At 45.1% G+C, this 24,925-nt stretch overlaps 1 protein-coding gene across 7 annotated transcripts in view; it reads left to right on the plus strand.

The window, feature by feature from the left end:
* Positions 1-24,925, plus strand: part of LOC139278713 (uncharacterized) — a 101,905-nt gene that overhangs the window by 37,024 nt on the left and 39,956 nt on the right. For 6 of the 7 annotated variants that reach the window (XM_070897782.1, XM_070897785.1, XM_070897783.1 and 3 more), the window contains 4 exons: positions 4,689-4,792; positions 8,669-9,124; positions 11,629-11,773; positions 15,191-15,338. In XM_070897782.1, coding sequence (XP_070753883.1) covers positions 4,708-4,792; positions 8,669-9,124; positions 11,629-11,773; positions 15,191-15,338 — 834 coding nt within the window. In that variant the 5' untranslated portion in view covers positions 4,689-4,707. The remainder of the gene's footprint in view (positions 1-4,688; positions 4,793-8,668; positions 9,125-11,628; positions 11,774-15,190; positions 15,339-24,925) is intronic. The other variant, XM_070897788.1, reaches the window with a different exon arrangement.

A 24,925-nucleotide genomic window follows, 5' to 3' on the forward strand; every position in this document is an offset into this window, starting at 1 on the left:
CATCCGGGAGGAAGTCCCACCCCGCTCGCTAAATTTGGGATACCCTGCTTCACTTCCTTACTGGGACGGTAGTGGGGCGGACCTGTTGGGAGTGGGACGCAGCGCTATGCACTGGGCCGTGTAGCGCTACCGCATAGAAGGTCCTGATATTGCCTGGAAAAAGTTTGCGTCCTTGTCCCCTGAAACTGTCGTTGGCATCGCCAGGTGCAGCTTCATGGGGAGATTTCAAATTCAGGGTCTGGGGCTCTCATCATCACAGGCAGTCCCTCGGAATCGAGGAAGACTTGCTTCCACTCTTAGCATCAGTTCTTTGGTGGCTGTACAGTCCAATACAGGAACCACGGTCTCTGTCACAGGTGGGCCGTTTGGTTTGTCGCATGCTCCCCCGCTGCCTGCGCTTGATTTCTGCATGCTCTCAGCAACGAGACTCGAGGAGCTCAGCACCCTCCCAGAGGCACTTCCTCCATTTAGGGCAGTCTTTGGCCAGGCACTCCCAGGTGTCAGTGGGGTATCGCACTTTATCAGGGAGGCTTTGAGGCTGTCCTTGTAACGTTTCCGCTGCTCACCGTTGGCTCGTTTGCTGTGGACGGGTTCTGAGTAGAGTGCTTGCTTTGGGAGTCTCATGTCTGGCATGTGGACTATGTGGTCTGCCCAGTGGAGCTGATCAAGTGTGGTCAGTGCTTCAATGCTGGGGATGTTGGCCTGGATGTGGACGCTAATGTTGGAGCATCTGTCCTCCCAGGGGATTTGTAAGATCTTGCAGCGACATCATTGGTGGTATTTCTCCAGCGACTTGAGGGCGCTAACAGGATGCTGTGCATGGTCATCATGACATCATCGCCAGTGCAGCAGAGCAGGGCGCTACGGGTTACCGCCACCGCTAAACTCCCGCTGAATATGTGGGAGTTGTTAGTGGTGCTGTGAAAAGTCGTTTGCAAGCGGCCCAAATTTCTAAGACTAAACCCTTAACCTTTACCCAACTCCTAATCTTACTAGCTCCCTTCCTCCATTGCAGCAGCTAGCACCTGCTTTAATTGTGTGTTGTAAATGCACAAATATGTAAAGTGCCACATCACTGTGATTGCGTTTTAACAAAGGTGTAAGAAGCAAAACTAACTTACCATAATAATCATGTTACTATTCCTGACACCAGCTTACACAAGGTGGTGTTTTGGGGAAGCAGTAAAAAGCAGGGAAGTGTTGCATGAACTCAGGGCCCATAGGCTAATAAGGCTGTAGCTTTAGGCCCTCAAATTTTTTCGGCCCTTGACTTTAATTCTTATATCATTAACCCTAAATCTTTGTCACAAGGATCATTAAGCAGTATCATGTATAACTGCATAATTATATCTTCAGTGGTGCAAAATATTATGTCCTTATGGCTCAAAGTATGTATAAAATTCTGTGACAATCTTGAAACATGTATAAATATCCAAAAAAAATTCATTCTGAGAATTATGTGCACTGTTCATAGGATAAACGCATAAATAATCATGTTTTGATAATTGTGAATACTTACGAAAGGATGAAGAATTTTCATTTATCTTTTGAAAGTGGAAATGTAGATGTCAAAATCAAATGTCAAAAGTATTTAGTAGGGTATATGTATCCTCATAGATACCCCTAGATATCCCTCATAGATACCTCTAGATATCCAACTCGAAACTATTAGGGGTAAAACAGAAATATTCCAAATTAAGTCTGAAAGACTATATTGGAATTATGTATTTGTCTTTTGGGGGAGAGACCTTAAGTGTCCTGGCAAATTTTTCACATAATATGTCAAGCTTTCAAGTCAGTGAAGGTATCAGATGCTTATGTCAGAAATATCCAGATGATCTCCCAGTAGATTTTAGTAAAGAATTTCTCCAATTTGTTGAATTTTCAACTTTCCCAAAAATAGAAGGAAAAGAGGATGAGAGTAGGTCTATTTGGATGTACCATGTAATCATTGAATCCAATGTGATGGAATGTTTCCCAAATGTACAAACTGCATTACAGCTGTATTTGTCATTAATGGTCACTAATTGTAGTGGAGAATGTTTTATCTCTCTTCTCAAAAGGATAAAAACATTTCTTACGATCCACCACGACTCAGGAGCATCTCGCTGATTTGTGAAAGGGAAATCATGTTTGACAAATCTGTTAGAGTTTTTTGAGGTTGGAACTAGCAGAATAGATAAGGGGGAACCAGTGGATGTGGTGTATTTGGATTTTCAGAGGGGATTTGATAAGGTGCTACACAAGAGATTATTGAACAAAACTAGGGCTCATGGGATTGAGGGTAATATATTAGCAATGATTGAGGATTCGTTATGGGACAGAATACAGAGAGTAGAAATAAACGTGGCTTTTTCAGATTGGCAGACTGTAACTAGTGGGGTACTTGGATCAGTGCTTGGGCCTCAACTATTCACAATCTTTATCAATGATTTGGATGAGAGGACCATATGTAATATATTCAAGTTTGCTGATGATACAAAGCTAGGTGGGAATGTAAGTTGTGAGGAGGATGCAAAGAAAGTTCAATGGGATATAGACAGACTAAGTGAGTGGGCAAGAACATTGCAAATGGAATATAATGAGCCTAAAACTCCGGCCTCGCTGGGGCTTAGGGAGTGCGCACGAACCCAGCGAGGCCTTGCAAAAGCCGGTTTTCGGGGCGCGATGCACATGCACCGAAAACTGGCTTTTCCCATCTGTCAAATTTTCCCGAGACAGATCTTGCGACTCCCCGGAGAAGAGACATTCGCTGCGGGAGAGATTGGGCTATTTGCCCAAATCATGCCCAGAGAATGTCCTTCAAAAAGTTTTACACCTGGTAAAAGCAGGCGCATAGCTTACTTTTACCAGCGTAAGAGTTTTAAATCATAAAAATGTTATTTAAACACTCATTTTTATATTAAAAACCCTGTCCATTAAGGTAAGTTTATTTTTAACCCTATTAAAACACATGAAAAAAAATTCAAAAAAAAAATATATTTTTTCTAAAACATTTAATTATATTTAATTTCAATTAATTTAAATATGTGAGGTGTTTTATTTATATATTGTGCTGTGTTTTGGTGTTCTATGGGGTTATTTTTATTGATAGTAATGGGAACTCATACACACGGAGTTCCCATTTTTATCGCCGAGAACACTGCATCGTGATTGGTGGTCCAGGACCACGTGACTCCAGATTGTACGTAAGTCCGTCAAAGACATCGGCCCATGTGCGGTGCAGTGAATTGAGGCCTCCGACCGGAATCCTATGTTCCTCCAGGACCACCAGGTACTTTCATCAATTTTTTTTGCGTTCATACGAAGGATGCCTCCGACCGCAATTTCCCCCCCAATATAGAGAAATGTGAAGTTATCCACATTGGTAGGAAAATTGAAAAGCAGAGTATTTTTTAAATGGTGAGAGATTGGGAAATGTTGTTCAGAAGGACTTGGGTGTCCTTGGACATGAATTACTAAAAGTTAACATGCAGGTACAGCAAACAATTAAGAAAGGAAATGGTATAGTGGCCATTATTATAAAAGGATTTGAGTAGAAGAGTAAAGACATTTTACTGCACCTGGAGTACTGTGTACAGTTTTGGTCTCCTTATCTAAGGAAGGATATACTTACCATAGAGGGAGTGCAACAAAGGTTCACCAGACTGATTCCTGGAATGGTGTTTGTCCTGTGAGAAGTGTTTGAGTAGACTAGGCCTATATTCTGTAGAATTTTGAAGAATGAGAGGTAATCTCACTGAAACATACAAAATTCTTACAGTGCTTGACAGGATAGATGCAGGGAGGATGTTTCCCTTGGCTGTGGAGTCTAGAACCAGGGCTCACAGTCTCACTGAAAGGGGTCAGCTATTTAGGACTGAGATGAGGATAAATTTCTTCACTCAGTGGGTGTGAATCTTTGGAATTCTCTACTCCAGATGGCTGTGGAAACTCAGTTGTTGAGTATATTCAAGACGGAGATTGATAGATTTTTGGATATTACGGGAATCAAGGGATATGGGGATAGTGCAGGAAAGTGGAGTTAAGTTGGAAGATCAGCCATGCTTTTATTGAATGGCAGAGCAGGCTCAAGAAACCGAATGGCCTATTCCTGCTCCTATTTCTTATGTTCTTATGGTCATGGACCACAAGCTGCTCCACATTAACACCAATTCATCTATTGAATCTAAATAGGTGAATCTAAAGCCTGATGCAAAGTATAACCCAAGAAACTTTGGATTCCCTGTTTACTCCTGATAGATTAATGGTTGTAACAAGCAAATCACATTTATTAATTGCGAATGTATTTATTTCTGTTTAATTTGATGGTCACACTGCCTCCGTTTTTATTTCCAGTCTCTGGTGTCCTCAGGTTATGAATCAGCTGTGGAAAGAGGACCGATGAGCTGCCCCAGCTTCTATCAGTGCTGTTTGACATGGCCACTCACAGCTGTGTCCGAGCAGCCTGAGGACAGCTCTCCATCTGACCTTTTCTCTCCACCAAAATCTAAATCATTCCCCAAGCAATTCACTGATCTCGATGGCCACCAGTGTGAACTACATCCTGCCATTTTGTGTCACTGAATGTTGGTGCTCCAATGAGATTTAATCATTTAAATAAATTTTAATTTTACACATTTCAGATATAACCAATATTTAAGCAGTATTGACTCGGTGCTCTCATATTCAAAATGTTGATTTTCCAGAGGAGGAATACAGTGGAAGATGCCTCCCAAAGCAAGTTCCTTTCACAGACTGATGGCCTGTCGATGTCTTCTTTTATATTTCTTCTGGTTTCACACTGGAAAAGGTCATTGGTTTTTCAGCACTTCCTTTGTTTTCCATCTTTAAATCGCATTTCACTTTCAATGGTTGTCCCGGGCTGGCGATCCAATGGGATACATCGTGAGTTGTGTATCGCAGGATGAACAATGACCCTATTTAAGAATTTGTATCACCGCAAAGGCTACCACTCTCTTAATGTGTAGTTGTTGTGGCCCACACCCAGCACATGATGGTGAATGCCCAGTATCCTGGCAGCAGTCATGATGCCTTTATCCTGCGTCAGTCCGCTTTGCCAGAAATCTTCCAGCCACCTCATTGAACCTGAGCGTGGCTCCTTGGAGACAAGGGCGATCCTTTCTTCACCTGGCAGATAACTGCACTTTGCAACTCCACAACTCGTGGCCAGCAATGAGAGCCATGCTGCCATGGGAAAACTCATCAAGCAGACCATCGGGGTGCTCAAACAACGGTTCTACTGCCTTGACCGCTCAAGAGGAGCTGTCCTCGGCCTGGGTGGCAGCAGTCTGGGCTGGCTGGCTGACAGGCAACTGCAATGGAGTGGCAGTGATGGAAGTATGAATGCTGTCATCCTGAGTGAGGACAGCAGGTTTTTGCTCCACAGAGCCACTGCCACTCCCCCGGTGTAGCCCCTCAGCATTCCTCACCATCTGTTGGAGGACAGAGTACTGGACTGCTGTGAGCCCCTTTCCACACTCGTAAACCCAGCCACAATGGCAGCAAGCTGAGCCGGCCTGGCAGAAGTCTGAGCTTTCACAGCAGTCCTGAGACCTTGGGTCGCTTCTGCTTGTGCTGCAATGTCACTCATCACAACCAGCATCATAGTTGGTCTAATGGAGTTGCCCATCACTTCCATCTTGGAAATCAATGGCTCCAAGCGCCACTCAAAACACCATGTAATGTTGGAGCTGGACTCCTCCATGCTCCTTAACAGTGACAAGACACTCTCTGGTATGCCTGCCATTGCACCAAGCATTTCTGTGTGCATGTCCATCGCCCTTCTTGTGAAATCCACCGAATTGATATCCTTGTCTGAATCCTGTGCAGCATAACTCAGCTGTGCCCTTGACCTCTGCAGAGCAGACACCTGCGCTATCCTTGCCCTGTGGCCTGGCTGCAGCCCACTCATGCCCGGTGAATCACCATGTGCAGATCCCACCTCAATACTCTCCTCGAGTTCATGTAGTGCTATTTTCTGAGCTGGTGCCTGGGAGTGTCAGATTGAGTGATGCCTCTTCGCTATCTCTACTTCTTGCTGCTCAGGCTGGGCTGCTGGCAGGTCTTGGGTATCTGAAAGGAGAAAGGCACAAGGGTCGGGTTGTGGTGAGGGGTGGGGTGGAAAGAAAGATGTGGATGCGTACACCATCAGTAGCTTGTAATTGAGAAGAGATTGTGGGATGATGGAGAAGTGTGATGTGAGAAGAAGGATCAGGTATGAGCAGACCATCATCATCAATGTTTTTAGCCTTGCCGATCACCTCAGCCTCAGTGACGGCCCCTCCAACTAACTCCAGCAGAGTTTCCTCCAGCTGAGTCAGATTCTGCAGCCGTGCCAGTTTGTTCAAGCTTGCGCCGGTTGTGAGCCACCTTGGTCTGCAGGGGAAAGGGGAGTGTGTCCATGAGTGTGGTGCAATGTGTTTGGGTGATGGGCCTATCATGGTTGAATAGTTGGCATTGTGTGCAAGGTGTGAGATGTGGGTGTGAGACTTGCAGCAGTAGAAACTGTGTGAGGGTGAGGTGAAGCTATGATTGTGAGGGATGAGTCGTGATTGCTAGAGATTGTTTGTAGGTGAGTGAGAGGGAGGTGGTGCATTGAGCAGTGTGTGAGGCTAGTGGTGCAGTTGGTGGGATATGGCATTTGAAGATGCATTCACTGACTTTGCCCACTCGTGGGAGGTCATTAAACTTCTTCCAGCACTGGACAGATGGCCTGGGGGCAACTCTACTGAGACATTACTCCAGCTCCAGTCACAATGAGGTACGTCTGTAACAAAGCACGTCCCCTTTATGATGTGCAGACAGCCTTTCACTCTGCAGGCAACCTTTAAGTAGAGAGCATACTCCACACAATATTGGTCTCCCTGTTGAGTGCTGAGACAACCAGCAGTGTGTTTAACGCTGGGCTCAGTTCATCAAAGTAACATATTAAAGTAACAGTGCTGCTTTGTCCTCCGATCCCTCCTCTGCCTTTGCTTTGCCAGATCGCTTGTCCAACATCCTGTCTCGGATGAGCAGCAACTCTCTCCATTTAAATGTTGGGATGATCAAAGACCCTGATTTCGGCCCCTGCCACAAGCCTCTTACCCTCGTCACTGGCTCCATCCCCTCATTGCCCTCTGTCTGAGGCTGAAGCAGATTGTTCAGAACTTTGCCGTTCTGTTAGACTCCAAGCTGAGATTCTGAACCCATATCCTCTCCATCACAAAGACTGCCGACTTCTACCTCTGTAACATCGCCCACCTCTGCTTCTACCTCAGGTCGTCTGCTGCAGAAACTCTCAGCCATGTCTTTGTCACCTCCAGACTCGATTACTAGAAAGCGTTCCTGGTCTGCCTCCCATCCTGCACCCTTTACAGACTTCAACATCCAAAACCCTGCTACTGGTATCCCATCCAGGATCAATCCTGCTTTTCCCCAACACCCCTGGTCCCACTGACCTGCATTGGCTCCTGGTCCCTAAACCTCAAATTTATTGACAGTTCACACCACTATTCCCCTCAAATCCAGATTTAAAGGTAGGATTACACAAATCTCAAATTGTCTGAAGAGCTTGATCTCAATAGATGACTGTTCACAAGAGTTGCTGTGACAGAGTTGTGATGAATGCTGAAACCTGACCTCCAGTCAGCTCCTCCACAGGCACATTCCAAAATCCACAGGGAACGTGTTGTAATTACATTGAAGAGGTGACCTCGCAGAATGCGCTAATGTCAGCTGGGCACTTTAATGGTGCAAAGACCTGTGGGAGCATATTGACCCTGGTGCCATTTCAGCTGGGATTGGTGAATTGGTCATTATGTGCACAATCTGTAAATAATTGGGATTTTAATTCAACTCGATATTTATATTTTTCACAGTATGTAGTATTTCTAGCACCTTTTATATCCAGAATGCCATAAAGTCATTGTAATTCTGTGTTGGATGTGGCTTTAGAGGATTTGATGCTGCACCCACTGGGATCAGGTTAGGAATTTGCGTACACACTTCTGACAGACAGAAAATTGAGGGTGCACATGTTCCACACCAAGAGAACAGTTTCATAAGATTCCCCTTGGTGCCTGAAACCTATTCATTGTTACTGAATGTAAAGGAAAGAACGAACTTCAGTTTATATGGTGCCTTTTACGTCCTAAGGACGTCCAAAAGCACTTTACGGACAACAGAAATGACCAGATAACCTGGTTTTAGTGAGGTTGTTTGAGGGATAAATGTTATCCAGGACAGTGGGGAGAACTCCCTTGCTCATCTTCAAATAATGCTATTTATGGTTTTGCGTCCACCTGAGAGGGCAGGCGAGAACAAGGCTGAATGCCTCTCTGAAAGTCGGCACCTGAGAGAGTGCAGCTCTATAATATCTATTATATATAATCTTATTTTAATTTAGAGTGGCATTTGCAGGTTAAATTGTTCACAAAATAGATTTTCCCTGCAACTGAAATACCATAAATGGCTGAAACACAACAAAGTATTATGGTTTTTGCTGTCGCCAGGCATCTCTTGATTGGTTGCCATAATTACGGTGAAATCCTGGTCAAGCAATTTATCTGGGATTTCTGTTCATCTTTGGCCAAAGTCACAGTGATTGATTGGGAGAACTGCCGAGGAAATTCTCAACATGTTTCCCCGAGGTTGATTAATGGTTATCGTGTGATTATATTTGCAGTGGTGTTTGGAGCTGAATTTACATTTTGTGGGTACCTACACCACAGCATTAATAAATCTCATCACCATATTGAGCCTGGCCCCGGCCCCTGTTCATTGAATGTGTCCATAAACCAAGCAGGCTTACGAATAAAAGCTCGTCTCATTGGGAATGGCCCACCAATCTGTCTGGAAGATATTGCAACAACTACACCCGATGGTTCGTCAGATGTCTGCATCACTTGGAAAGAACACGTTGGCAAACTGTTCATAACTCGTGGTGATGTCGTTAAGTCGTATTCAACTGCCATGTCCACTAAAAGGAAATGTTGTCAAAATTTCATTCTTACCAAAAGCACTTCAAGTAATAATTCCCCGTTGCTGAGTGATATTATTTACATAAATGGATCACACTTCAGTCCTGTTCACATCGAAAATGCTTCTTATTTAGAATTTACTGGATCTGAAGGAGCATGTGGTAAGTAGAATAAATTACACACTGTGAATCTCTCTCACATTTTAAAAAGCTTAAGATTTCTAATGGGTGAAGAATAAAACCAACATATAGGCCCAGACTTTCTGAGCCTCTCCCCTGCCAATGTTTTGGTAGAACCACGGCAGGTGTGGACAAAATGTGTGCAGCGATGTGCTGTTCCCTGTCCCCACCTCTGTGCACCTTCCCCCCAACACCCACCTCACCATTTCCCAGGGGGGTTGGTCCGATCAGCCCAGAATATTCCTGCCCATATATTGATGGCATGGATGGCAATATAGAAAAACTATACAAATGAGAAAATTGTGGCTTCCACCATGTTTCCTGCCATTTCAGCTGTTTGAACACCGGATACAAGGACTGCCAGTTCAGCCCAGGCATTCAAAGTTCATGGCTGGAGGAAGGGGTCAAAAATCAATCATTTAATAAGCAGCACAGAGGCTGCCTGTATCCGAATGCTGTGCAGACTCCCGAAGATTGCCATATCAAAACTAATGTCTCCTTTCGGCAGCACTCCTCGGTGGAGACCGGTGACCCTGCCTCCAGTGTGCTAATGACCGAGGTCAGACAGTTGGCTGGGGTCAGGGGAACAGCTTCATGGAGGGCAGAGTGCCGCCCCTTGGAGATGTCCCCCAGTCAATCGGAGGAGCTCATGGAAAGCCTGGGCTATGTTATTTAATCCGCAAAAACCACTGAAAGCAAAATCTAAATTATGAAAACAATAATAATTAAATATCACTGAACAATTCAATTACTGGCCTGTTTACTGAAAGAAATCGAAGGTTCTAAACACAGATTCTGAACTGTGTGTTCCTTTAACCTTGAGATTATGTTCCTCAGGAAAAACTACTCACAGTGTTAAAGGAATATTGGTTCCAGTCCAGTTAGAGCTGAGCATGTCTATTCTAACCAGACTAATATTTAATCTTTATAAACATAGAAACATAGAAACATAGAAAATAGGTGCAGGAGTAGGCCATTCGGCCCTTCGAGCCTGCACCGCCATTCAATGAGTTCATGGCTGAACATGCAACTTCAGTACCTCATTCCTGCTTTCTCGCCACATCCCTTGATCCCCCTAGTAGTAAGGACTACATATAACTCCTTTTTGAATATATTTAATGAATTGGCCTCAACAACTTTCTGTGGTAGAGAATTCCACAGGTTCACCACTCTGGGTGAAGAAATTTCTCCTCATCTCGGTCCTAAATGGCTTACCCCTTATCCTTAGACTGTGACCCCTGGTTCTGGACTTCCCCAACATTAGGAACATTCTTCCTGCATCTAACCTGTCTAAACCTGTCAGAATTTTAAACATTTCTATGAGATCTCCTCTCATTCTTCTGAACTCCAGTGAATACAAGCCCAGTTGATCCAGTCTTTCTTGATATGTCAGTCCCGCCATCCCGGGAATCAGTCTGGTGAACCTTCGCTGCACTCCCTCAATAGCAAGAATGTCCTTCCTCAAGTTAGGAGACCAAAACTGTACATGTAATTAGTTTTGTTGTGAAGCAGTTTAATTGACGTATTGACCCTAAAAGCAACAGATACAGAATCTTAGTCCTGGCTTTCGCCACATGGCAGGACCAGAGCTCAAGGCCTAATGTTCCTGTCTTCTGTCAGTACCACAAGTGATTTACTGTCTGAGCCCGACGCTCTCATTCTCCCAGACTTGTATTGTTTCTATTTCTCCCAATGTGCCTTTCACTCGGCTCAGACCACAGCAAGTTATCAAAATAAATAATAGTTGCAATGATTAGAATAATCAAAAAGTAAATATTAGGGCATCTAGAAAATAAGACTTGGATCAAGTTACAAGACTGAAGATATTAAAATTTAGAGTCTCTCTGCTTGGGTGGAATAATAGTGAAAGATAACACTAGGATCCCATTTTACCATTCTGTGTGGAAGAATAAAGCTAAATACAAGGCAATGGTACAATGGCAGCAGCATTGTTATTTTCGATCTGATGAAGGAGTGTGGCCAACTCCAGTAGAGGCAGAAATTTGGTCATTCTCTCATATGGTGAGATTTTCTTTAAAGGACTCTGGCATGTTTCGGGCTCTCTCTTTTTGGATACTTTATATTTGTGCTCAGTGCAGAAGTCATTTTGCTCAGGTGAACACGCAGATCCGACAAACTGAAGCTCGACATTGTTGGCTGCCACATTTGCTTCCATAACAGTAACTGCACAAAAAATAAAATCATGAGCATTCAAAGTATTTTAGGACATCCTGTTAACAAAGGGTTCATCAGATTGGACTACTTTTAATTTCTCTTCATGTAAATTTCAACTCCCCCCCGCCCCCCGCCACCCTGCCCCACACCGCACCCCACTCCCGCACTTGGGGGTTAAAATTTCCCCCAGAGATGCTGTTGGTGCAAGTATTGTCCTTTAAATCATTCCTTCAAACACACTCAGAATATTTATACTTGTTTCAATACATCTGCTAAAGGTCGCTAATCTCTTTCACTGTCTTTTCATTCAGAAACACCATGGTCTGATTGCATAAAACAGAAAGACAAACTGACTCAACTCGCAAATCAAGAGCAAGTTAAACCAAATGATGCTCGTTATGCAGTGCTAATTGTGAGTGGAATCCTGGAGGAATGTAATGCCAGCATTTCAGTCGGGTAAATATCAACAGAGTGAAGTTGGGAAAAGTGTTGAAAAGATGATGGTTTGGAAAGGACACATTTTAGAAATCTCTGACACTAGAATTTAGCAGATTCATTGCTGGTTTTTCTGTTTCTCTGTGCTTCTATAATTTGTTCTGCAGATATTGGTCATCCAGTTTGAGTTTCCCCACAAATGGATACATTTAACTCCTCAACTCAAAACCGCTTCATTCAAATTAAATTAATTTCAATCAATATCGCACAAAAATGCAACCCATGAAAATGCATCGAAAATGTGTTGCTTAGCTCAAACCTCTTGATTCTAATTTATATTCCCACCACAAATGGACTCTGAACAGTGTATTCTGCCACTTTCTTCGAATTCAACTCCATGATCAACATCAGGTGCCGAGGCGTCACAGCTTCTCCCAGTGGATGCACTGCGTCATCAGGCGGAGGCAAAGCAGTTTGGGGAGTATGGCCAGCCAGAAGGAGAGGATCATCAAATATGTGGAGAAGTGCCCTGGAGAAATGAAGAAAGTTGTGGTACAGAAATGTCACATCCCTCCCACCACCCTCTCCACCTCCCCGAAACAACAAGGAGAGTCGGTGCTGACTGCCAGCAGACCTTCTGCAGCCAAAGGAAGAGGACATGCACTTCAGTTTGTCCCAATGTTCAATCAGATTTGTTGAGCTGGTTCTCGTAGCTGAGAGCAGCTATGCTTCTGATAGGATGTTACTGGACAATGTTCTAGAAAGAGCCTTGGGATAAAACCCATTTAAGGGACATGCCCTCCTGCTTCTCCATCTGCCACAAGCTCCAGGATTCAGTGTCCTTGGAGGTGCGGTGCATTAACGCTGCTTTCCCTCCTCCCATTGCCAGATGCTGCTTTCTATTGTGGGCCCCTTTCTCCTCTACAAAATTAAACGGGGCTGTTACATTCTGAGAAGTGATAGTTACAAAGTCCATTGTCAGAAGGGGTAGGGGCTGGTGAGGAAGTGAGGTGTATCCTGCAGATGAGGAGGTGGACAAGCTTGAAGCTTTTATCGGTGGGCATTCTTGTGCTTGTACTGTACAAAGAAGATGTCGAAAGGTGAAGACAGGTGGGTTTCAGGACCCACATAAAACAATACAGACTGTGAGGGACAAAGTGTACTGAGGTGCCCACAACAATCACCCTGTCCTTGTTGAGAAGCATTGCCAGCTAGTGCCCTATATTGTTCCTTCTTCGTGACCCTCTTTTGGCCCTGTCTCCATGTGTGCTGAAACGTACAGACACCTTCAGTTCCTCACCAATTTGCTGCCATCCGTAGCTTCGAGCTGTTTTTTCAGATTTTCCTGCAGAGGAGGGAGTACAGCACCACCCTCTGTCTCTCACAGCCTGCAGCAGCACTTCTGTGCTTGTCTCAAACTGAGATAATGCTGATACTATCCTATCCTGCTGGAGAAGTAGATGAAAAGTATCAAGAGATGGAACATGAAAAACAGCAGGAGTCCATACAGAAAGCATGCAGAAAACAAGTGCAGGCAGCGGAAGGAGCATGCGGCAAACCAGACTCCCCACCCACCCTTTTCTTCAACCACTGTCTGTCCCACCTGTGACAGAGACTGTAATTCCCTATTGGACTGTACAGTCACCTGAGAACTCACTTTTAGAGTGGAAGCAAGTCTTCCTCAATTTCAAGGGACTGCCAATGGTGGTGAGACAGAAAGAAAGACTGGTATTTATAATAGCACCTTTCACAACCCACGGACATCCCAAACCCTTTAACAGACAATGAAGTACTTTTAATTGTCATCACTGATGTAAGGTAGGAAACACGGATGCCTATTTTGGCATAGCAAGCTCCTACAAAGAGCGATTAGATAATGACCAGATAATCTGTTTTAATGATGTTGGTTGTGGGATAAATATCGGCCAGAGCACCAGGTCGAACTCCAGTGCTTTTGTTCAAATAGTGCCATGGGAATTTTCGACCACCTGAGAGGACATACGGGGCCTCGGTTTAATGACTCATCCACCTGATGGCACCTCAACAGAGCAGTACTTCCTCACTATTGCACTGGAATGTCACCAAGATTTTGTGCCCAAGCCACTGGATTGGGGCTTGAACCGACAACATTCTGACTCAGAGGCGAGAGAAGTTTTTCTCAATTGGATTCATTCTATATTAAAAACATTTACAACATCGTGATCATTCCATTGTACCATACAATCACCCTTCACCACTTCCGGCAACAGAAAAAACTCATCACTAATACATAAACAAGCTCACCACCATTCTGCCACTCTGCATAGTCATTCCTTTACCACATAGTAGTATCAAAAACTAAAGTTTACTTTGTCTCAGTTTGTACAGTACACTAGGTTAATATGAAATATATTAATCTATTGTACTGTACAAACTGAGCAAAAAATGCCATCCTTAAATTCCTTTTCCAATAAACATCCTCAGAACCTTATAATGATCTTTTAGTCTATATTTAAGCTCCTCTTAGGTTTATTCTTCTCCCCTTATAAAACAGAGCATTCCTTTGTTGCACAATCCTTTGTTGCACAATCACAAATCTAGCCACACTGAACATTAAATTAATCATCATCCATGAGACTCGGGCAAGAGGCGAGAGTGCTACCACTGAACCGCAGCTGACTCCTACATTCTGGGGAAGATATATTTAAACCATTGTATACAAAACCATCAATGAACCGAGGAAAACTTGCTCCACTATCTTTTCTTTTCCATTATTGGGATGTGGGCATTGTTGTAAAGGCCTGTGTTTATTGTACATCCCCAATTGCCCTTGGGAAGGGGATGGTGAGCTGCCCTCTTGAACCAATGCAGTCTGTGTGGTGAAGGTACTTCCACAGCGCTGTTGGGAGGGAGTTCCAGGATTTTGTCTCACCGATGATGAAGGAACACCAATATATTTCCAAGCCTGGATATATTCCCAAACCATGGCTGGTTCTACAAGCCATGAAGTAGAAATTGGAGGTGCGGGCTTTGTCCCTCAAGATGGTAGAGGCTGTGGGTTTGGGAGAAGAAGCCTTGATGAGTTGCTGCAGGGCAGTAATATGCTCTGCTTCAGGGAGAGTGGTACTTGGCTTTCCAGAGTCTATTGGACAGCCCTGATGGTCTTTTCACATCTTTCTTTTCAATCCCAGGAAAAGCCACATGGTGTGATTATTGCAGCTGTGACTTGCCACACCCTCCATCAGCGTGACACGTCACAGCAGTGGTGCAAGGTCTGTGGGACAGAGTTTGACTTTGTGTGATAGTGTAAAACCAGTGAGAGCGAATCGGCAGCCTGGTTTTTCTCTGTCGAATTTTATTTCCAGTTTTACACTAAAGCACAAAGTTAAAATCCACCCTACTGAGTGAATTCCTGTTTTTATTATCAGGTCCAGTGCTAACTGTCTGTTTACTTTACAGCCTGGAGTCCGATCTACATAATGTACTGATGAAGGTGGACTTTCCCGAGGACAGTAAAACCTTTGTAACTCCGAATGTCAAGGCTACTGTGATCAAAGTGAATCCACGCTCTAATTTGGAAGTTGTTGGTACTGTCTATTTCTCTTGGGTAAGTGTTTCCATGAGGTAGTGATTAAAAGTGTTGGAGAAAGAAAATGTTACACTGTGTGTGTGGTGATAACATTTTTAGATCAGTTATCCCCTGGGTAGGTGTGATATATTCTCTATGACATCACAAGCACACATTTACACGATGGCTCGACTGGAACTTGTCAGGTGACCTAGTCATTAGGTGGAGCAATAGTCCACTAGGTGGAGCTATATATTACACATGTCCCTCATTAATGAAGAAGTAATTATAATAAAATAATCATAACTTATATGGTTATACATAACAACAGATATGGACTTATTTTGCCATATTTACAAATCAAACTTAACCACATTTTCTGTTTTGAAGAGGAGACCTTCGCTCTCGAACAGAACTTTCCAAACATGGTGTCAAACTTAGACTCATTCCAGGCTGAGCCTGAGGAAAGTTTTCCTCCAAGGCATGCCCTTGATCTATCTTTGAACTCTTGACAACTGTGGACTGATTGTCTGCCTGACTCGGATTCAGACTTAATTATGACTTTCTCTTGGACTTGTTTCTGGTACATTTAATGTAGGATATGCTACTGGTACTCTACTCTCTGATGAGTCAGAAATAATCGAATCATTCCAACTTTCAATTCCTTCCGCATCTGTAGGTAAAATATGATCAATGTGAACAAACCTAACCTGTCCATGATCAAACATCTTAACCAAATATGTGAGAGGGCCACATATCTTCACTATTCTTCCTGGTAACCTTTAACAATTTATCGTGATGGTTCCTCACGCTAAGCTTCTGATTCAATTTCGCACTTCTCTCTCTTACTCCACCTCTATCATGATTCTCTTTCTGTCTTAATTGTTTCTCTTCTACTGACTGTGCCAAGTTCGGCTTTAACAATGAGAACCTGGTTTGTGGCTGTCTCTTGATAAACAACTCTGCTGGTGTTCAAGCAATAGTTGTATGAGGTGTATATGAAAAGTAATCAGAAAATTAGTCAACTTGTGGTTCAACGAAAAATGCCATTTCTTTGGATTTGGACATAAACCATCTTTGTCTACTCTGTGGCCTAAGTACTCTACTGAGTCGTGAAATAACCCACATTTGAGCAGTCACTTGTACTATGTGCTTCTTTAGCCATTTGAGCACTTAATTCAATACGTTATTATGGATTTTCCTGTTTGGTGCTGAAATGACTCTGTCATCTTAATAACATACTACCCCTTCAATGCCTTGCAAAATCTAGTTCATCACCCCTTGGAATATGGCGGGGCAGAAGACACTCTAAATGGTGGCCTGTAAAACTGATATAGGCCTAGATCAGTATTTATAGTCAAGCATGACAGGGGGTGGAGCAGAGGCAGCAAAGACAAGCTGCTCACAGACGGAGGAGGAGGTGGACTCTCAGCAAGAGGCCTTCCCCACTTAGGGTCTTCAGGGAGCACTTCCCTGACCTGCACCGAAGGTGGCTCCACTTGACCATGGAGGTGGTCACTGAACTCTGCCACCTCTTGGAACCAGATCTGCAGCCTCAGAGCAGGGCGATGACAGCTCTGTTGATGGCCCGCAAGGTGACCATGGCCCTGAATATTTTCCAGGCTGGAACAGGCAAAATAGCAAACATCCTGAAGTTCACCATTCATCACTGGGTCTGGGAGGTCATAGAGGCTTTGTACTCCAGGAGAAGGGACTTCATTATCTTCTCTCTAAACAGAGAGAAGCAGGTGGAGCGCGGAAGTGGCTTTGCCAGGATATTGGGCTTCCCCTTGGTACAGGGCGCCATTGACTGTACACATGTGGCTTTGTGAGCATCGCATATCTATGCTGTGACGTACTGTAACCGGAAAGACTACCACTTAATGTGCAGTTGGTTGTGCTACCGCGCCCAATACATCATGATGGTAAATGCCTGCTATCCTGGCAGCAGTCATGATGCCTTCATCCTGCGCCAGTCTGCTGTGCCAGAAATCATCTAGCCATCAGATACCGACGGTGTCCACTCAGCGACAAAGGCTATCCGCTCTACACCTGCCTGATGACTCCTCTCTGCAACCCCAGCGCTCGCGGCCAGTAATCACATAATGACAGTCTTGCTGCCATGAGAAAGCTGATCGAGCAGACCATCGGGGTGCTCAAGCAATGATTCTGTTGCCTTCACCATTCGGGAGGACCTCTCCAGTTCTCACCAGAGTGGGTGTCTCACATTCGCAGTGGTGTGCTGCATCCTTCATAACTTGGCCACCATTGCCACCACAGATGCTACGACCACCTCAGGAGCAGGAGGACAAGGAGGATGAGGAGGAAAAAGAAAAGACCTGCATTTATATAGCACCTTTCGCAACCTCAGGTCGTCTCATAATGCTTTACAGCCAATGAAGCAGTTTTTGAAGTTTTTTTGTTCATGAACTGTAGGAAACACAGCTGCTGAATTGTGCACAGCAAGCTCCCATAAACAGCAATGTGAAACTGACCAGATGTTTTTTAATCATGTTGACTGAAGGATGATTATTGCTCAGGACACCAGGGATAACGTCACTGATCTTCTTCAAAATATTGCCATGGGATCTTTTACATCCACCTTGGAGAGCAGTTGGGGCCTCGGTTTAAAGTCTCATCCAAAAGACAACAAATCTGACAGTGCAGCACTCCCTTAGTGAACCCACTACCTTCTGACTCAGAGGTGAGAGTGCTACCCACTGAGCCATGGCTGATAGGAGGAGGGGAGGAGGCAGGCTGCAAATCCACATTACAGACAGACTGTCCGTGAGCGCATCATCAGACTGCGCTTCCCCTGAATGAAACCCTTCTCCACCTGACAATCACCCTGACGCCGCACATCACAGTGTCTTCTTGACCACACTCCTGAAATGAAAGCAACCACAAAACAAACATTACAACCATAATTTTAAAATGATTAATTCCAATATTACATTATATATGAACATAAGAAATAGGAGCTGGAGTAGACCATTTGGCAACTCGAGCCTGCTCCGCCATTTAATAAGATCATGGCTGACCTGATCTTGGGCTCAGCTCCACTTCCCTGCCCGCTCCCTATAACCCTTTAATCCCTTATCGTTCAAAAATATGACTATATCCATTTTAAATATATTCAATGACTCAGCCTCCATAGTTCTCTGGGGCAGAGAATTCTGTAGAATTACGACCCTCCTGAGAGAAGAAATTCCTCCTCATCTCAGTTCTAACTGGGTGACCCCTTATTCTTAAACTATGCCCCCGAGTTCTAGATTCCCTCACGAGTTGAAAATCATCTCTGCATCTATCTTGTTGAGCCCCCTCAGAATCTTAGATGTTTCAATAAGATCGCCTCTCATTCTTCTCAACTCCAGTGAGTATAGGCCCAACCTGCTCAATCTTTCTTTATAAGTCAACCCCTTCATCTCAGAAATCATCCCAGTGAACCATCTCTGAACTGCCTCCAATGCAATTACAACCCTCCTTAAATAAGGAGACCAAAACTGTATGCAGTACTCTAGGTGTGATCTCACCAATACCCTGTACAGTTGTAACAGGACATCTCTGCTTTTATACTCCATCCCCCTTGCAATAATGTCTAATATTTCATTTGCCTTCCTGATTACTTGCTGCACCTGTATACTACCTTTTTGTGTTTCATGCAAAAGGACCCTGAGGTATAAGAAACGTATAAGATTATGGGCTCAAATTTGGCCAGTACAGATTTCTGGCGCACTCACCAGAGGTACGCCGCTTTTGTCCCAATTGAAGTGCTCCAAAAATCTTCGGGCCAAGCTTGGCCGCTCCCCAGCCTCTCCTCGGTGGTGGCATAGCGTGGCCACTGAATTCGGGGCTGGAGCCAGGTCCCAGCGCTGAAAACAGTGCCGGGACCACTAGAATGTGCGCATGTGCAGTAGCTTCTCGCCCCCCCCAGGCTGTGTGGGAGGGGCCGAAGTCAGAACAAGTATACAAAGATTGCTCTGACAAGACTAACATATAGCAATCAGAAAAAAACTTCAGTAATTAAATGTTGCGAGTTGCATTTTGCTTTGAAAAGCATTTCACTATCCAGACTGAGTAATGCTTCACTGTAAACGTTTCTACTTCGGAGTGAACTCAGAGAAATCCTCGGAGAAATCCCTTGGTGAAGTCCTGAGAGAAGTTCTCGGAGAAGTCCTCGGAGATGTCCTCCGATAAGTCCCTGGAGAAGTCCTCGGAGAAATCCCTCGGAGAACTCCCTGGAGAAGTCCTTGGAGAAGTCCCTCAGTGTAGTCCATGGGTGAAGTCCCTGGAGAAGTCCTCGGCGAAGTCCCTCGGAGAAATCGCTGGAGAAGTCCTCGGAGAAGTCCCTCAGAGAAATCCCTGGAGAAGTCCTCGGAGAAGTCCCTGGAGAAGTCCTCGGAGAAGTCCTTGGAGAAGCCCCTCAGAGAAGTCCCTCAGAGAAGTCCCTGGAGAAGTCCCTCAGTGAAGTCCGTGGGTGAAGTCCCTGGAGACGTCCCTCAGAAAAGTCCTCGAAGAAGTACCTCAAAGAAGTACCTCAAATAAGTCCCTCGGAGAAATCCCTGGAGAAGTCCCTGGAGAAGTCCTCGGCGAAGTCCCTTGGAGAAATCGCTGGAGAAGTCCTCGGAGAAGTCCCTCAGAGAAGTCCCTGGAGATGTCACTGGAGAAGTCCTCAGAGAAGTCCCTGGAGAAGTCCTCGGAGAAGTCCCTCGGAGAAATCCCCGGAGAAGTCCTTGGAGAAGCCCCTCAGAGAAGTCCCTCAGAGAAGTCCCTCAGAGAAGAGGAGCACTAGAGTACTGGGTAACAGGAGACCTAGGGAGCTGGAGCACTGGACCACAGGAGAACGGCTATACTGCTGTTGGCTGCGAGGCTCCTAGCCCTGGCTGAAGGGCACTGCTGGTGTGTGCTCCAGTCACGAAGGTAGGAATCTTTATTAATTATTACTTGATTTATTTTTCATTTACTATTATTTATTAATTCTTATGGTTTCTATAGTTCTTTATTGTTAAAAGTGAAGTGTTTAATGCTTTGGAGAGTCCTCTAACTCCCCTCTGTCTCTGGCTACCTGCGCTGATCTCTTAATTCACCGCAGGGCTTTTCAGAACATACAAAAGTGGACACTTACTCTGGCCTAAGTTAGTTTGGAGTAAGTTTTAGCTGGCTAAACTTGCTTAAATGGCCAAAACAGGGGTACGTGATTGGTAACGTCCCATTTTGAAAAAAAACTGAACTTAAAAAAAACTAACTAACTCAATTACACTGGAGCAACTTAAATGGGGGAATTGAGATTTTTAAGTTACTCGAAAAAAATCTAGTTGCTCCAAAAAAAGTGGAGCAACTCCTGGGGAAACTTGGGCCCTAACAAGGTGGATGCAGAGAGGTTGTTTCCACTGATGGGAGAGACTAGAACTAGAGGGCATGGTCTTCGAATAAGGGGTCGCCCATTTAAAACTGAGATGGAGAAATTTCTTCTCTGAGGGTTGTAAATCTGTGGAATTCTCTGCCTCAGAAAGCTGTGGAAGCTGGGACATTAAATAAATTTAAGACAGAAATAGACAGTTTCTTAAACGATAAAGGAATAAGGGGTTATGGGGAATGGGCAGGGAGGTGGAGCTGAGTCCACGATCAGATCAGCCATGAACTTTTTGAATGGCGGAGCAGGCTCGAGGGGCCGAATGGTCTACTCCTGCTTCTATTTATTATGTTCTTATGTTCTAGGTCCCTCTGTGCTGCAGCATTTTGTAATCTCCCACTCAATTTAAATAATAATTTGCAATTACAAAGTCAACTCATCACCCTTGTGTATTTCCTTTCGGTGCCTTTGCCCATTCTAGTGATCTTAACGTGCTACTGCAGTGGCTACAGAATGGCTGGTGGAAGGCTGCTGCCTTTCCCTGTGGGAGTCGACAGATTGCCTTGCAGGATGACTTCGAGCTACTCTGGGTCTTGAAGGCCTGGCTGTAGACTGCACCACCTTGGCATAGGCAGCAGCAGCCAGGGCTGGCAGCCTGAGAGGCAACGGAAATGACGCTGGTGGAGTGGCAGTGTTGGAAGTACGCATGCTGTCATCCTGAGAGAGGACAGCAGGTTCGAGCTTCATGGAGCCACTCCCACTCTCCTGGGGTGGTGCCTTCGCATTCCTAGCCATCTGTTGCAGGAGAGTTGGCTGGACTGCTGTGATATCCTTTCCACACTCGTAAACCCAGTCATAATGGCAGCAGTCTGCACTGAGCTGAGTCTGCATGACTGCAGTCTGAGCTTCCACTGCAGCACTCAGACATTGGGTCGCTTCCACTTGTGCTGCAATGGAAGCTGCAACATCGCACATCACACACAGCATCAAGGTTGGGTCTCCAAGTGCTCTAATGGAGTTACCTGTCACTTTCCATCCTGGAAATCATGAGCTCCAAGCTCTGCGTAATTTTTTTTAAATTTCAAAATATACTTTATTCATATAAAAATTTGTACAGTACATTCAAAAGCTGTTCATTTAGCTGCGGTCAGCAATCCCATGGGTGCTGACGGCAGTTCTGTTCGATACATTTCCTTGCTTTTCAGTTCAAGTACAATTCGGTACAATACGGGATACATTGTAGTACATTCAACAAATTACATTACATGTGTCACTATACAGTACACGGAATGGGTGACGGTACATTTACATTTTTCTTTTCAACGTGCATTACGAAACAGACCTTGCATTGTACATGGAACTACATAGGTGTTTACAGATCATAGTGCTCCATGTACACAAAAAGGAAGTTACAAGTACAGCCCGAGGGGAGTTTTGTACTGATTCCTGCCCCCGGGTTTACAATGGCAGAAGGGCTTTAAACTGTGGCCCTTCCCCACCGTGCCTTTGCGGCGGCTGCACCAATTTTAAGTGTGTCCCTCAGCACGTAATCCTGGATCTTGGATTGCGCCAGTCTGCAACATGCAGACGTGGACATCTCCTTGCTCTGGAAGACCAGCAAGTTTCGGCAAGACCAAAGAGCGTCTTTGACCGAGTTGATGGCCCTCCAGCAGCAGATGATGTCGGTCTCGGTGTGTGTCCCTGGGAACAGTCCGTAGAGCACAGAGTCCTGTGTTATGGAGCTGCTTGGAATGAACCTCGACAGCAACCACTGCATCTCTTTCTAAACCTGCCTTGAGCTCTGCGTAAAGCTCCAGGCAGTGTTGGAGCTGGACTCCTCCATGCTCCTTGACAGTGACAAGATGCTCTCTGGCAGGCCTGCCATTGCACCAAGCATTTCTGTGTGCATGTCCATCAACGTTCTTCTGAAGGCTGCCCCATCGAAGTCCTCATCTGAGTCCTCTGCAGCAGAACTCGTGTGTGACACTGTCCTCTGGGGAGCTGACACCAGTGCTACCCTTTTCTTCTGCCCCGGCTGCAGCCCACTCATGCCCGGTGATTAACCATATGCAGATGCCGTCACTTAACTACCCCCTAAATTTTTCTGAGCTGGTGCCCAGAAATGTCATATCAAGTGATGGTGCCTCTTTTCCTCCATAACTCTCCTCCTCTGCTTCTTCCTGCACAGGCTGGGCTGCTGGCAGTTCCTGGGTATCTGAAAGGAGAAAGGCACAAGGGTCGGGAGGAGGAAGCAAGGTGTCCACCATCAGTAGCTTGAAAGTGAGAAGATATTGTGGGATGAAGGGGAAGTGAGAAGGATTAGATATGAGCAAACGGTCCTCATTAATGTTTTCAGCCTCGCCGATCACCACGGCCTCATTAACGGCTCCTCCAATTATATCTAGAACCATTTCCTCCAGCTGGGTCAGGTCCTGCAGCTGGGCTTGCCCCCCGCCTGTTTGTTCCTGCTCGTGCTGGTTATGCACCACCTTGGCCTGCAGGAGAAAAGGATGTGTGTCATTGAGTGTGGTGCAATGTGTTTGGGGGATGTGCCTGTCATGGTTGAATAGCTGGTTGAATGTGCAAGGTGTGAGATGTGGGTGTGAGGCTTGCAGCAATGGTAAGTGTGTGAGGGTGAGGTGAAGCTATGATTGTGAGGTATGAGTGGTGATTGCTGGAGATTGTTGGTAGGTGAGTGATGGGGGTATTGTACATTCAGCAGTGTGTGAGGCTAGTGGTGCAGTTGATGAGATATGGCATTTGAAGATGTATTTACTCACCTTGAACACTCGTGTGAGGTCACTAAGCTTTTTCTGGCACTGGATCCATATCTTGGCGGCATCTGTGTTAGCATTGACGGCTTCTGCGATCTCCTCCCACTGCCTTCGTACAGACTGTCTGGAAGGCCTCCTGCCCCGCTGTGGGTAGAGGATCTGTCTCCTCCTGTAGACCCCCTGCACCAAGGCCTCCAATGTTGCATCCGAGAACTGAGGTGTCCTTTCTTTGTCTTGTTGTGACATTGCTCATTTCCCGTTTGCTTAGCTCCAGCCAGATTGAGGTAGTTCTGTAACAAAATACCTCCCCTCTAAGAAATGCAGACAGTGTTTCACTCTGCAGGCACCCTTTAAATACAGAGCAGACTTCCCACGATATTGAACCCCTGCTGAGCGCGAGCCAACCAGCAGCACGTTCAGTGCTGGGCTCAGTGCTTCAATCATGTTAATGAGCAGACAGCACGCATTTCACGTGCTCCCAGCATTACTGTCAATGGGCGTGGGGAGATCGCGCATTGACATCCCTGCACCCGTTTTCGGGCCTTATCCAATTTAACCCCCCGTAATTTTACTGAGTCCGACCTGAAAAACCCCCTCAATGAAATAGAACAGAGGAGAGAGAGTGCGGGGTGTCTGTGACAAGAAACCTTGCACAAAGGTCACTCGTGCCATGAGGAGGGAGACAGCAGTGACACTGAGTGCCAGAGTGAGCTGAGCAAAGCAGGCAAGGTAACACACTCGAATTTACTTAGCCTTGAGTCCCAGCTCACACTTTGCCATCTCAAATTAACTGCTGGACAACTAACCTTTCACAGTGCACTCTGCTTAAGGGGAAAATAACTTCTAACTGAAAAGTTACTGAGTTGCTCCACTGTGCACCCACCTTGTGCCATTTCTAATCCCCCTTTGTCCTATTCTATCACTTCTGCTAAGTGCCACCTAGCCGCCTGGAGTCCAAGAGCTGGATGCCTCCTCTATAATAATAATCACAATAACTTTTATTTATGTAGCACCTTTAATGTAATAAAACATCCCAAAGCGCTTCTCAACAGTCTTATATAACAATGTTATCGATTGACAAGGAAGAGAAAGAGAGAAAAAGTGGAGAAGGAAGTATAAAAGAGGTAAAAGGCTCTATGAGCCTTTAGGGATGGAGGTGGCCCTTGTTTTAGGGCTAAGTCCTATGATGGAACTAACCAGACGACCTCTCTGGGCTTGCAATCTTCACAGTCTAGGCCTTCTGGCATTTGTCCATCTGTGAAGACATACCTGGGCAACCTTCCACATTGTCAGGAAGATTCCAGTGTCACAGTTGTACTGAAACAGCTTGGCTGGGGTAGCAGCTAGATCTGGTGCACAATTACAGCCAGAATGTTGTCAGGCTCCATAGCGTTTGCTGTGAAAAGTGCTCTCAGCTACTTCTAAATGTTACACGGAGAGAACCAAATAGACAGGCATTGGCATTTAAGATGATGAGAACCTTGTTCACGGTCATTTTT

The sequence above is a fragment of the Pristiophorus japonicus genome, chromosome 13 (assembly GCF_044704955.1).
Source record: "Pristiophorus japonicus isolate sPriJap1 chromosome 13, sPriJap1.hap1, whole genome shotgun sequence".
In the NCBI taxonomy this organism is placed as follows: Eukaryota; Metazoa; Chordata; class Chondrichthyes; family Pristiophoridae; genus Pristiophorus; species Pristiophorus japonicus.